Source organism: Pavona decussata, unplaced genomic scaffold (assembly GCF_977016875.1).
Source record: "Pavona decussata unplaced genomic scaffold, jaPavDecu1.1 SCAFFOLD_58, whole genome shotgun sequence".
NCBI lineage: Eukaryota > Metazoa > Cnidaria > Anthozoa > Scleractinia > Agariciidae > Pavona > Pavona decussata.
This window is the reverse complement of record NW_028145480.1, coordinates 6502501-6516475: the sequence shown is the minus strand read 5'-3', so window position 1 is coordinate 6516475 and position 13975 is coordinate 6502501. Positions and strand designations below refer to the sequence as shown.

Here is a 13975-nt window from a genome sequence, read left to right as displayed (position 1 = left end):
GTTGTCAGTTTTGCCTAACCGTGGTTGGAATCGGTTGAAGATGTCCGAGCGTCCGTCCCAAGTGAACGACCCTGCGAGGGCCCAGGAAATTTTACAGCCACTTCAAGGCACTGTTGAACAGGCTGCTCCGCTGGTGCAACTTCAGGAGCAACTGCGAGCGGGGATATTGCGGCCCAAAGTTCTGCCCGAGAAAACGTTAATGACACGAGTACGTCGAACAGCTCGACAGTCAACCTTGAAGTGTATATTCGCCTACAATGTTTTACTTTTGTATTCTAGCCGGGGTTTGTTGCTTATTTTTTGTTTGCCCAACATTACATTTTCTCGTTATGTTTTTCCCGTTACTGGGGAGCCGGTTTTAAATTTCGCGCTTGGAGCACATGGTCGGCGCGTATTCTTCTGGGTTAGCCACGATACAGTTCTTTTAAATGTTTGGGCGATAGTCTGTTGTTTTATATTATGTTTTGCTGTTGCACTCAGTTGTTTTCTTCTTTTTGTTTTTTCTTATGAATTAGGGTTGCGATATATTTGGGACCTGTTTGTGTTGGAGGACCGTGGAAATTATTTATGCTGTTTGCACCTTTCCTTACTTGTCCCTTGAGGGGCGCGGAATGTGCTGCCTCGGCCAAGGTCCGTTTTAGTCTCACAGTGGTGTTCCGTTTTGCTTGTCTGGCCACATAGTGGCGTGGACTGTTTGAGCAGTGCGTCGTGGACTTCTGCTCCGTGCCACGGGGTGGCGTAAAAAAAAAAATTGGTCGAGGACCGATCGAGCAGTGTGTCGAGGACCTCTGCTCTGCGCCACGAGGTGGCGTGGAAAAAAAAAGGATAGGAAAAATCGGTCGAGGACCGTTCGAGCAGTGTGTCGAGGACTTCTGCTCTGCGCCACGAGGTGGCGTAAAAAAAAAAAATCGGTCGAGGACCGATCGAACAACGTGTCGGAGACTTCTGCTCTGTGCCACGAGATGGCGTGGGAAAAAAAAGGGAAAATGGGAAATCGGTCGAGGACCGATCGAGCTGTGGGTCGAGGACTTCTGCTCTGTGCCAAGGGGCAGCGTGGAAAAAAAACAAACAAAAAAAACAAAACAAAAGGAAAACACGAAATATGCGGTCGAGGACCAATAGGGAGGTGTGTCGAGAAATTTTGCCCTGTGCCACGAGGTGGCGTGGAAAGAAAAACAAAAAATCGGTCGGGCACCACTTGTGCAATGAGTTTTCTTTTCGCTCTGTGCCGTGTGGTGGCGTAAGAATGGAAGGCGACAAGCAAACCATCTTTAAGGACATTGAGGAGTTACTTGGTGTTTTCTTTCTTTTGTGGGTCCCGCCCGCAACGGTCGGGGCACTAAAGAAGGACTTTGATGAGTGGAAGAAAAAAATGGATGCATCGGCAGTCGAGTCTGCTTTGTCGTGTCTCCAGATGGTGATCGCGCGCCCTGCAGCTCTTTTTGACCCATATGCTGCGATCGCCGCTCTGGATGAAGTGGTCAATGTTACGAAGATAAAGAAGGATGAAAGAGCGTCGTGTTATGAAACAGTGCTAAGGCAGTACCGTCCGTTGTTGAGCAATCCGTGCCTTCGGCAGGTGTTAATAAAGCTGGTGGCGTCGAAAGAGGAGGCCGAGGTGGCCAAGATTATTGTTAAGGCAACCAAACGACCCGTTTCGGTGAATCAAGCTTCGTTCACTGGACAGACGCGCAAGGCTCCATACCAGAGGCGCGGCACCAATCTCGGCTTTAGATCACTTTCGGAGAGGAAGTGCTGGGTGTGTGGAAAGGCGGGACACATCTCGCGCTCTTGCCCGGACAAGCGTTAAAGATTGTGAAATCTGTTAAAGTGATGTGTGTTGCAATGGAATTCGGGATTGTCCTTGTATTTGCAATTGAAAATAGCAAAATGTAAAGGCACTGTGTAATATGAGTCGTCTTTAGTCTGTGGTCTCGAGGTTGGGAAAATGACCCCACAAGCGTTTTGCCCATAGGCATGCCCTTGAGCCCGATTACTCGGGCTACGGTGGTCATTTTCTCCGAACTCGTGTTTGCAGTCTCTGTTTGAGTACATCATTCTGATCCTTTTTGGTGCTTTTTATCTAGCCCAAACCAAAACGTCTCAAGGGAGATACGGTGACATTTATGCCTTTGGAAGCGGAGGGAAAAAGCAGGCTTAAGGAAATACGATGGGTATCCATGGAGGGTAAACCGAGTTCGGAGAAAATGACATCAGAAGACGCTTGTTTCACCCATGTTCAAGGCATTGTGGCGGGGGAAACTCCTAACCTGCGGGATCTGTCGTTTCGCGATCCGGACTCCTTTCAACCTTGGTTCATTTTGTTTTTGTGGCAATAAATTTTGGAGATGCGTTCAAAGCCGGAAATAGTTTGGCATGGTTTTCTCTATAGCATCTATGACGGTCATATTGAAATATTAGTGAGGGTTGGGAAATTAGTTGGGTTGAGGATGGGTAAGGTGGGGGACTTATTTTGGTATGATTGTTTGGATTAGCCAGCGAATTCCACGGCGATTGCGGGGCGCAGTCTGGGGTGACTTTCCCATAACTAAATGCTAATGAGTATGCAGGAGGGATAATGAACTATTCATACTTTATTAATATTCATTAGCCAGCGTGCATAGTATATAAGCATGTGTTAATTATTCATAGTTGTCAGTTTTGCCTAACTGTGGTTGGAATCGTCCCACCCACCCACCCCTTCTGCTTACTCTATTAGCACCTCTCATGTTTTCCCCAGCGAGCTTGCTCGTCTGGGGTAACTTTCCCATAACTAAATGCTAATGAGTATGCAGGAGGGATAATGAACTATTCATACTTTATTAATATTCATTAGCCCGCGTGCATAGTATATAAGCATGTGTTAATTATTCATAGTTGTCAGTTTTGCCTAACTGTGGTTGGAATCGTCCCACCCACCCACCCCTTCTGCTTACTCTATTAGCACCTCTCATGTTTTCCCCAGCGAGCTTGCTCGTCTGGGGTGACTTTCCCATAACTAAATGCTAATGAGTATGCAGGAGGGATAATGAACTATTCATCGAATTTTTTTTTTTTTTTTTTTTTTTACATTATTCCAAGAGTAGATGACATTCGCGAAACAACTGAAAATGTCGAAAAGGTAGTTGATCATGTCGTAAGTCATGATTTTGAAAGTTCTGACATGTTTAGTCTCTAGTGTTAAAACAAACCGCCTGCGTTTTTCTTCCTTGTCATCTTTTTTTGTTTACACTTCTAGGGATCCCAATCACACCATGTAAACCAATGAATAGAAATAGCAAATACGTGTTTCCTTAAGCAAATAAATTTTTCCCTTGAAAAAATTAAAAAGGAGCTGCAAAGGTCGTTTCTACCAAAAACTGGTTCCTGCAGCAAATTGGAATCAGATCAAACATCACGCGATCAAAAAAATTGGTGAAATGTTACTTTTTCAGGTCGGTTGTAGAGAAACAGCAGGAATTCGTTTTCTTTTGTTTGGAATAGTATTTAGAAATTTCCACGCTATTTGATTTTTCGTATTTTCAGCACTTTTCTTATTTTGGTTACAATGCCCAGAAACGGATGCATTTTGTCTCCACCGATACACCTGGAGTTTCGTCGGAAAAATGTCCTCAGTATCGTTTATCTGCATGTGGTTCCATTTTAGAGGTTTTTACAAGAGATCGTTCCGTTTAAACGGTTAGTACCTTGTTTTCTAAAATACTAAATTAAAACAAATGTAGCTACAGTATGAGGCAGATAGAAGCATTACGAGAAAAAGACATGAAACTATTTCAAATCCACAATTCCCTTGTAAAATTGCAAGGCTTAATAAGTTTAAGATTAGTGGATCTTTAAATATCGCCTCATCTTTTTAGCTTCGTGATCGTGTTACTTTAACTGATTCTTTCCTTTGCAGTCACCCATTGTTGTGCCCTCGTTCGTCTCTAAAAATTTAAATATTCAGTTTACTGGAGTTTCTTGTAAAAGGGGAAATATTTCTTTAGAGTTTATTGTGAAATACATCTTATAAAACATTAGTATTCTACCGTATACACTGGATCAAAAAACAAATAATTTTTTTTCAGTCGTTGTAAGATTTTCTTAAGAGTTGTTTGTTTTGTTACCGTCTTGGCTTATCTTCCTATGTACACGTGGTCTACTCAGGATAAATAACCGTTTTCGATGTGCAATTTTAATTATGATACAAACGTATCAGATCAAACATCTGAGGAAATTTGCCGGCCTTTGACGTGTGTGATATGTAAACAACAAATATTTAATTTTTTGACCGAGTCATACCTTCTTTCAGTGAAAATCAAGCTTACTGACAAGTACTACTGTCGATTGCCCAATCCACATCTTTGCCTAAACTTTATTACTTCATTTCAAATTCAGCTTTCACAACAGTCAAACTAGGGATTTTTCTACATAGTTAATATTTATTCTTGTTTGGCACCTGCGTCTCTTGTTTTAAATACTTTCTTCCAGAAATTTCATCAAGTTAACAAAGCCAAAAATTCGTTGAAAACTTAGGAAGTGTTTTGAGTTAAAGCTAGAAATAAATTCAATATATTTTTACCACTAGAAATATATATTAACCAAATATTTATTACTTCATATTGAATTCAGATTTCACAATAGTCAAACTAGGAAAGTTTCTACTGACTTAATTTTTTTTTATCCATGTTTGGCACCTCAATTCTAGTTTTAAAATACTTTCTTGCACAAATTTCATCAAGGCAAGAAGGGCAAAAATCCCGTTGAAGAAGATAAAAATTAGGGGAACCAGAACCGCCGACCGGTTGGCTCAGTTGGTTGAGCATCGGACTACCGTGCGGGAGGTCGTGGGTTCAAACCCCGGCCGAACCAACACTCGGGGTCTTTAAATAATTGAGGAGAAAGTGCTGCCTTTGTAATGACATCTGCAAATGGTTAGACTTTCTAGTCTTCTCGGATAAGGACGATAAACCGAGGCCCCGTCTCACAACACTTCAATGTTCATAACCCTGTGGCACGTTAAAGAACCCACACACTAATCGCAAGGAGTAGGGCATGGAGTTCCCGGTGTGCTGGTCTGGTCTTTGTGCTATTTCATGAATAGTAGTAATGTCAACCGCATTTGAATATATGCATATAGAAAATGCGGTATATAAATACCATTACCATTAACTTATTTGTTACTCGTAAAATAGTCTGCCATGCAAATACCGTACGATTATTAACCTGATTCCGATTTACCCAAGACAAAGATGTTTTAAACAGATCTGTAGTTTACTGTAAAATCAAAAACCATCACTTGAAACGGGAAGAAGTTCATGGTGCGGTTGTAATGATGGAACACGAAAAGATTAAGATTGTCGTTTTTTTCTGAAATGATGAAAAATCTTATAACACATGTCAACTTCATAATACTTGGATAAGGACCAGTTAAAATTCTATAATCAGAAACCCTTTCGATACTTTGAAAGACTAACATCATTGTTAAGATAATAAATAGAAGGTACTGGGGAATTTCTTTAATGGAGAGGGATGTATATTTTCATATTCATAGTTTACTCTTAAAGAAATACAATATAGAATCACGATTCGTAAAAGGAAATTAAGACCTTCTTCACAACAAATTCTAATATCTCAAGAACAGTCCTCACATATTCGAGGTACAGACGAATTCAACTCGGTTACTGTTATTCTCACGATTCTATTAGCAAATTCATCAATTTAACGGAGGGGAATATCTCAGTTGTAATTATGTAGCGCTTAAAAGATTCGTTGCAGCGTTGGCGCAATCCTAGCAAGAAGGAGATGTCACTTCCACCATTCCATACTACTACAACAGTTGAACAGATGTAGCAGATTTAACAATAACTGCACTCACTAAAGCCGTTCCCTTTAACTTTCGTTTAGCTCTTTCGGTTTGTTGATAACAATTTGACATAAACGGTTCTTCAAGCATTTTGAGCGATACTAATTATAGTTAGTTAGCAAAACTGGATTTTGTACAAATACAAGGTATTTATTACTCTTGCGGAAGTATTTAGCTCAAGAACCGTATAAGATATTACTACGGTATATGCTTTTTATATCTTTATACAGGATAGAAATGTCTAGAGTACTTCTTTACAACAGAGATTTTTCATAGTTTACTTTTAAAGACCAAGAAATTACCGTACGGAATTGTAAGAACCCAATAGTGAGCCATAGGGACCTAAGCATGAATTGATTTAATAATTTGTGTTTACAGCCTCGTCTTTAAAAAATTCTGAATATTTTATTCAGCTGAAATAAGCTTTGTAATGTTTTAGAAGTAAGCTACGCACTTCTCTTCTGCTGAGAAAAAACAACAAATAGAATCATGTTGACATTTTCAGTCATTGCCATTACTGCCATGGTCAACTTCAAACGCATGCATACTGAGGAATGGTCGATATTATTAAAACTTAAATCATCAACCGGTCTTACAATTTTCGTGACATAGAAAACGACTGGAGTGGTTCTTCCTACCTGATCGAGGTACAGGCGAATAAAGTCTTGTTTCTTTTCCCTTATTAGAACAAAATATTTTTCTTAGCCAAATTCTTAGCTGGCCATTTCTTTGTATTAGTGCTAAAAGACTATTTAGTCATACAAGCTTCGAGATGATGGTTGATGGTTGATGACAGAAAACGGCGACTTATAAAAATAACCACGTGAACACATACAATTATGATCTTTCCGATTTACAACCACCGCGCATGCCAAGCAAAGCAAAGCATTATTGGGAAAAAGCCACCGCCAAGAATTGCGGCCATATTGTAGAAGGATGAACGACCAATTTTCTATTTCAAACCTTGAAGATTTTATACAACACCTGAAAGATTCGTATCATATCCCTAAGCAAGACACAGAAGGTAATGTTCAGTCGCTTCTGATCAAAAGTGCACGTGAAAACAAAAGAAATCATCCTCGGAAGACGACGACTTGTTTTCTTCGGCCGAAAACTCCTCATGGTAAAGACTATTGGCCGTATAAGAAGTGTGAACTGCTTAATGTGGTAAAGGACACTGTAAGGTTCGGAAATAAGCGGCGTCCGAACAGGAAAGGATATATCGAAGCCACGTATCGCTTCAATAGCTGCATTGGTATACATTGTTCCTTCAAAAATGGGAGAGATGAAAGTAGCGGATTTGAAATTAAAGAGCTGTACAGCATGAGGGTGGTATACATACAAGAAAGTAGCAACTCCATCGTTGCAGTAACAGCTTTCCCGGACTATTTCAGTGACTGATTTGCAGCAGAGCCGTTATGAAAAGACGAAGAAAGTGCATCCTCAAGTACTCTTAACAATTTGAAAGGAGCTTTACCATTTTACTGCTGATCTCTAACGTTTGATTTTTGTCTCTGTTCTATTTATTAAATACAATAACATACCCAGTCTTACCTCAATTTGAAAGGATAAAACAATGATATCTGATGACATGAAGGAATGTTTTTCTCGAAATAATCTTTTTTGCTAAGAATGATATTTGCTAAGAATGATATTTGTAAAATTAGTTTATGGTGACGTTATATAACTTTTACTTTATATATACATGTAAAATTAAATACAAATTTTAACAAAACCAATGAAAAATTCTAATTCTAATGAGAAACTGCGTACATATTTCAGTCTTTCGGGTCAATAAGGGTATCGGGCCATTCGAGAAACTAGCCCATGATTTAAGAATATTCCTGTAATTGCTTGATATCTTATCAAGTATACCAACAAGGTTTTGCTTCATTACTTCCTAAAGGTAAGACAAAATAATATCTTTGAAAGTCTTTCCCAAAACTGCTGCAAGTGCAGTATACATTCTCCCCTAGTTTCAACTTTCATTGAAATCTAGTCTCCCTTCTTATCTTAACGATCAACCACTATAATTTTACTCGCGTGGCATTTTTTCTGGTCTGTACATCAGATTCCTGTTTCAGGAGGAAAACTTATATTGTCTTATTAGAGATGAGCCGTACAAAAGGCTTAAGCACGTTTGATGTCACGAATAGGTTTTGGCATGTAGAATTCGACAAGAAAGTTAAAGGTAACCTGCTTCAACAATCCCTTTGGCAGATATTGGCAGCTGAGAAAAACCCTTTCATCTAGCCCCAAAATTTTTCAACAGGGGCAGTTTCAAGATCTAGAGGGACGTCCAGGTGAACGATTCAATAAGATTTCCTGCTGTATGAGGGGTTTTTCTCTATGAAGAAGCCACCACCACGCCGCCATGTCATCCGCAAGATGGAAGTGCAGTTTGTCCTCCGCCTGCATCCCCGGCGTAGTTATCCCCGAAATGGCTCATAGTTTACCACTGAAGAGTTAGGTTTTAGCAAGATATGGAAGTTCCAGCTAGTCACTTTCTTACCACATTATCCAAGGAGCAATGAAAAAGCATTAAATACATTTTGAGTAGCCAAGGGTTTGACGAATAAGCGAAAAACAGAGGGCAGATGCATGTTTAGCCTATTTTATTCACCTCCGAAACACTCCAGCGCAAGACCTCGATACAAGTTCACTCAACGATTCATGAGCCGCCGAAGTGTTAATGGTAGTTGAAGGACTTCCTTATTACAGCCACTGAAATCTGAAGGTCAGTACCCGAATTGCGAAACTAATTGTCAAATCGAGAACGCCTAGCCGAGTACTATGACCATGGCGTTCAACCACTGCTAGATCTCAGAGCAGGTTACACAGTTACAATGTATCAAGATCCCAGCGGGTTACAGGATCCAGAGTTGATCAAAGGCGTCCTGGACGATCAGAGTCTTACGAGGTTTTTAGTGAACATGGGAGATTCATTCGCAGAAGTAGAGTAGATTTCTGAGATTTCAGGACCCCAGTGACAGACAAATTCTGACCACCTAAAGTGCAGTATAGCGGAGCTCTCGCGCGCGCCGCAGGCGCGCGCAGCGGAGCCCCTAAGCTAAGAGAATTTGGTAACCCGTGAATGCGAGAAATTTTGGTTTGGATATGACGTCATTTCTGTCCATCCGACCGTCCGACCCTCCGTACGCAATCCCACAATGCTAATGGGCCCGTGTTTGTTTGGCGGGAAGTTGCATGGCGAGATAGTTTGGCAAGATGCGTTTACAACAGAAATGCTAAAGAACAAAAAACACAAAGACAATTTATACGTATTTGTTGGATATGTCGACAAACGTGGAAAGAAGAGAAAGAGAGAGAAAAAGAAAAAAAAAGCGGAGATGATCAAGCAAAGTTGAACGTGGAAGAGAGCGACGGATAGCAAGTTAGAGCAGGCCGACCGGAAAAGAAAAGTAAGCTTAAGTTTAAAGAAGCCTCACATTTGCCTATGTCACCCGTTCGTGATCAGTTATGGTAACTTTTAGAACTCTAAAATAGCTTTACATAGACACTTTAATCGCTTTCGATACCAGCAAAATTCGAGAAGTGAATTTTGAAAAATTTGTTTCGTGGCCGTGTGTTTTTTCGTTCGCAGCGCACGGCCCTTAAGCTTATAAATGTGTTTGTAAACAAATACAAGTTTCAAAGCTCTGAAATAATTCTACCAAACACCAAAGAGTACGTTTCGGTATTCTCCTTTTCTTAAACTTAGAGACTAGAATTATTACTAATTAAGAGCAGAATTGACACAGTTTTTAATATCCAATAAATTTTCGCCGGGAGCTTACTTGCCCTCGCAAAAAATACCATGTTTACGTGATTACGACGGCCGTTTCAACAGATCATTTGTAAACCAAAAAGGTTTCTTCCCGGAAAAAAATCGTTAACTTTCCTTTATGTTACGTGTTTCAAGCTTTACACAGATATTTTCATTGTTTATTAAATTCTCGATACCATCGATATTCGTGTCGAAATTAATTTTTGAACATTTTGTTTCGTGGCCGTGTTTTTTTCATTCGCACCTTTCGGCATTCATGTGTTTGTAAACACACATAAGTTTAAAAGCTCTGAAATAATTCTACCAAACACCAAAGACTATTTTCCCGTATTCTCCATTTGTTAACGTTTATTTAGAGACTAGAATTATTACTATAGGACCAGAATTGACACAGTTTTGGATTTCCAAACATTTTTCCCCGGGAGCTAACTTGCTCTCGCAGAAAATGTCATGTTTACGTGATTCCGACGGCCGTTTACAGATCATTTGTAAACGAAAATGCTTTCTTCCAGGCAACAATCGATAATTTTATTTATGTTATGTGTTTAAAGCTTTACGCAGATGCTTTTACCGTTTATTAAATTCTCGATACCATCGATATTCGTTTAGAAATTAATTTTTGTACAATATTGTTTCGTGGCCGTGTTTTTTTCATTCACACCACACGGCTCTCATGCGTTTGTAAACAGACACAAGTTTAAAAGCTCTGAAATAATTCTACCATATCCCGTATTTTCCATTTAGTTGACGAGACTAGAATTATTACTATAGGAGCAGAATTGACACAGTTTTGAATTTCCACTCATTTTCCCCCGGGCCGGTAACTTGCTCTTACATAAAAAAATATTATCATGACGTGTAATTCGACGGTCGTTTACAAATCATTTGTAAACGAAAATTCTTTCTTCCAGTACATGTATTTTCTTAGATTGGTTCTCGCAACCGTTAAACAGAGATCTCGACTCGTCTTGAAGAGATGAGGAAAACCACCTGAGAAAATCCGAGCTCTCACTGAAGTGCCTCGAGAAATTTTAGCTATCTGGCAGACAAAATGATAGACGGAACTCGTACAAAGTAATTGTTCTCAGAAACATCAGATCTAGAGCCGCTTGAAAAACTGTTTAGTTTCATAGAAGATCCAGAGTTCTTGCAAGCAACAAGGCACTAGATGCGTTTGTCAAAACACTGAGGAAAGATCGTGAAATTGCTTGCGTAATAAACAAAGAAACACTCACCCGAGAAATCGTTGAAAAGCATTTCCAGTCTTTCAGCTCGGCCCAGCTGACACAACAAATCTTTCGCACCTTCAAAATACTGCTTGGCTTTAGCTTTTGGTGCTAGAAATTTGTAGCAAATCTTGCCGGAGCGATCGGCGCACAAGACGAGTACTCAATTTTTTACTGAGCTTGATGCAAAACGCTCTCGATTTCATTCAAACTTAAACAAAGCTGCCACTTTCATTCATACCGGTCCGCGCGTGGGAAAATGATACAAGTTTCTTTCTTTTTTTTTTTTTTTCACAAATAAAGTTCAGCTTTTCTGCTATAAATCTGTGCTTTGTCATCAATGTGTTCAGTGTTCAGCCAGCCTCCATTGTACCAAATCAGCATTCAAAAAAAATTTGCCCTCTACATTGCATTGTTATTGTCTGGGCAGTTTGCTGCATATGCACTAAAAATATAACTGCAGAAAGGATAAGGAACTGGTAAGGTTATTACGTTCATACACTAAGCAGATTTTTATAAATGCTATAAAAAAAATTGGAGCTCCGCTTTCAGGCTTGGCTAAATATATATATTAGCACCCAAAAGACATTCCCGTTCGAACCAAGTACTGGCTACAAACAGATCGAGCAGACACGTAAGGCAACCTAGCTAATTCAAGGACTGTTGCTCGTTCTGGTACTTAGAGAAAACACTTTTATAGCTAAATGTAACAATAAATGATATTAGTCGTTACATATTAATGCAAATTATACACAAACAAAGAAATATAAGACGCATGAATCGAAGTTAGGAAAAGTTAATGTTTGACTTTGGAAATGATGTACAACAGTAAAGGTAATAGACTATGTCATGGCTAAAATTATGAGAATTGTTATTTACTAGGGCAACTGGGGACACCATCTTAATCCCTCGAGACGGTTTGGGTTCCTAATTATTTTTAAGTAGGAAGCAAACTAAATAAATATAGTTTATTATTTCCTCCCTTTGAACGTAGCCTCAAAAGGTTGCTATTTTCTAATTTACTGTAAAGTTTTGAAGAGCTTTGTTTTGGTTAGCTATCTCTTTTTCAAGAACTTAAATTTTCTTAAGTTCTTTCTGGTAAACTAGAACAATAACACTTTGTTACCTCTTTTTACAATAACATTTGTGTCTACGCATATTTATATTAAAAACAACACTTGTAGGTTTTTGGCAATAAAGGAAACAAAAGTAGTTAGGTAAGTTAAAAAAGTAATGATTTATGTATTAATCATGTGAAATTATAAGAGGAAAAGAAAAGGCATTAGATGTCTTAGATGAAAACTCAAAATAAGGAATTGTTTAATTTTATTTATCTGTAATACTGTAAGATGTTTAGTGTGACTTTGCTTTTGAAGGTTTAGAAGGGGACGTGTTTTATGGTTTCATTTACACGATTCCAAACTTTTGCAGCTGCAAAGCTGATGTTGATGTAATAAGACGATTTGGAAGCAAGCCGAATATTACTGATGTCTTGATGATACTGTCAGAAAAAAAATTCAAAAGATGATTAAAGAAGATTATTATGATACTGATAGATGAAAAGCGCATTGTGAACGGTAACCACATAAGGTAATTTGAGCATCTCGAGTTCCTTGAAGAGAGGCTCAGAGTGTTCATCTGGTTTTGGTAAAGTTATAGTGGGTATGGCTCCCTTTTAACGGATAATTAGAGGCCTGTGAAAAGTGCTATATGTATTGCCCCTAGCTAGCGAACCATAGGTGAGAATGGGGTAAATAAGTGAATAATTTAATTTTAGTGGTATGTTTTTGTTTACGTGGTATCTCAATTTAGGGAGAACTCCTAACAAAATTCACAATTCAATGCTCAGGGATAACTTGTAAGCATATAGCCAATGGCTCACTTTTTCCAGTTTAGATTTTTAGTTGGTTTCTAGATTTAGAACGCTGTGATTACTAAGAAACAAGTGCATGTCATCAGCAAATAGGTGCAATTCTAAAATATTGAAGCATTTAGGCAAAAAGAAAAAGAAGTAAGCCCAACACTGACCCATGAGGTACATCAAATGTTATAGTTTGGAAATCCGAGCTGGTACCACGTATGGACACAAACTGTTTTCTGATATTTACATTGGATTCAAACAAAACATTTGCAACACTTTTTATGCCACAATACTCCAACTTAGCTAACACATTTTGATAGTGCAGTATTTTTATAAGAGATTTGTCTATGTGATATCTAGCTATTAATGGACAGTGATCCAACAAAATATTTGTTGTCAATCCCAGAAAACTAAGTTTGTTCATGACTTTTGGCCCTGTTACTCTGTAGTGGCGCATTAAGAGCTCTGTGTGATCGCGACAGAAATTGGAAGCGCAGGGGCAACCCCAAAACAAATGATATTTTCTTCTAAAACACTACAAAAACTGCACATTATCATTAGCTATACTAATTTTGTACAGAAGCGAGTTTGCACCGACTATTCTGTGTAAAAACTTAAATTGGAACTCTCTGGGTCAGTAATTTAAACAGAGTCTAACTTAGGCCGCGGTTTAAGACAACTAGTGGGCCTCTAAATCTGTCTATAAGTGATCTATTTTAAGTAGATAAATAATTTTCTAGCCTGGGACGCAAGTTTTCTTATTACCATCAGCAGCAGACAATGTTTAGATATGATTGTGGGCAAAATTGAAAATGGCTTAGAACGTAGTTTTGTTAAACACCGTCTAAACTGCCTTTTAATAACTGACCCTGTGAGTTTTGTGGACGCTGTACAAAGCACTGGAGCTTTAAACACAGTTCCCCAATCAATATGTGTAGAGGCTTCGATTTCGTATTCTTTTAGCCATTTTCTAGAACTTTTAGAGAAAGTACTTAAGGAAAAACATGCTTAGAATGAAATCTTCCACGACCCTGGATCGACTCGAGTTTTGAAAACTGGTGTTATCACTTGGGACATCATCTCTTATTTTTCAGTTTTACTTAGGACATTGTGTCACCAGATGCATTTTAACCAATTACAAAAGAGCAAAAATAGAAGAGTGGTTATGTATCACTTAATACTTTCCATAAAGGTCAATCTGAACGATGCAATTTTGTTGTACGCGATATGATGACAGGAAGCCTACGATGCGAAAT

The 13975-nt window shown here is 38.8% G+C and overlaps 1 protein-coding gene and 1 long non-coding RNA gene across 2 annotated transcripts in view; both read left to right on the top strand.

Annotated features, from left to right (window-relative positions):
- Positions 1–353: 353 nt before the first annotated feature.
- LOC146479943 (uncharacterized) lies at positions 354–1810 on the top strand. The gene is made up of 2 exons (XM_085110818.1): positions 354–754; positions 1090–1810. The coding sequence occupies exon 2, from the start codon at positions 1103–1105 to the stop codon at positions 1808–1810; it is 708 nt and encodes a 235-aa protein (XP_084966944.1). The 5' UTR covers positions 354–754; positions 1090–1102.
- Positions 1811–3371: 1561 nt separating this feature from the next.
- LOC146479942 (uncharacterized) overlaps positions 3372–13975 on the top strand; it is an 11076-nt gene continuing 472 nt past the window's right edge. Inside the window, exon 1 of the long non-coding RNA XR_014864930.1 lies at positions 3372–3678. This is a non-coding gene — a long non-coding RNA (uncharacterized LOC146479942). The remainder of the gene's footprint in view (positions 3679–13975) is intronic.

What these genes read in the sequence shown, in the direction of transcription:
- LOC146479943 (XM_085110818.1), top strand. Translation starts at nt 1,103, where the DNA reads ATGCGGTCGAGGACCAATAGGGAGGTGTGTCGAGAAATTTTGCCCTGT.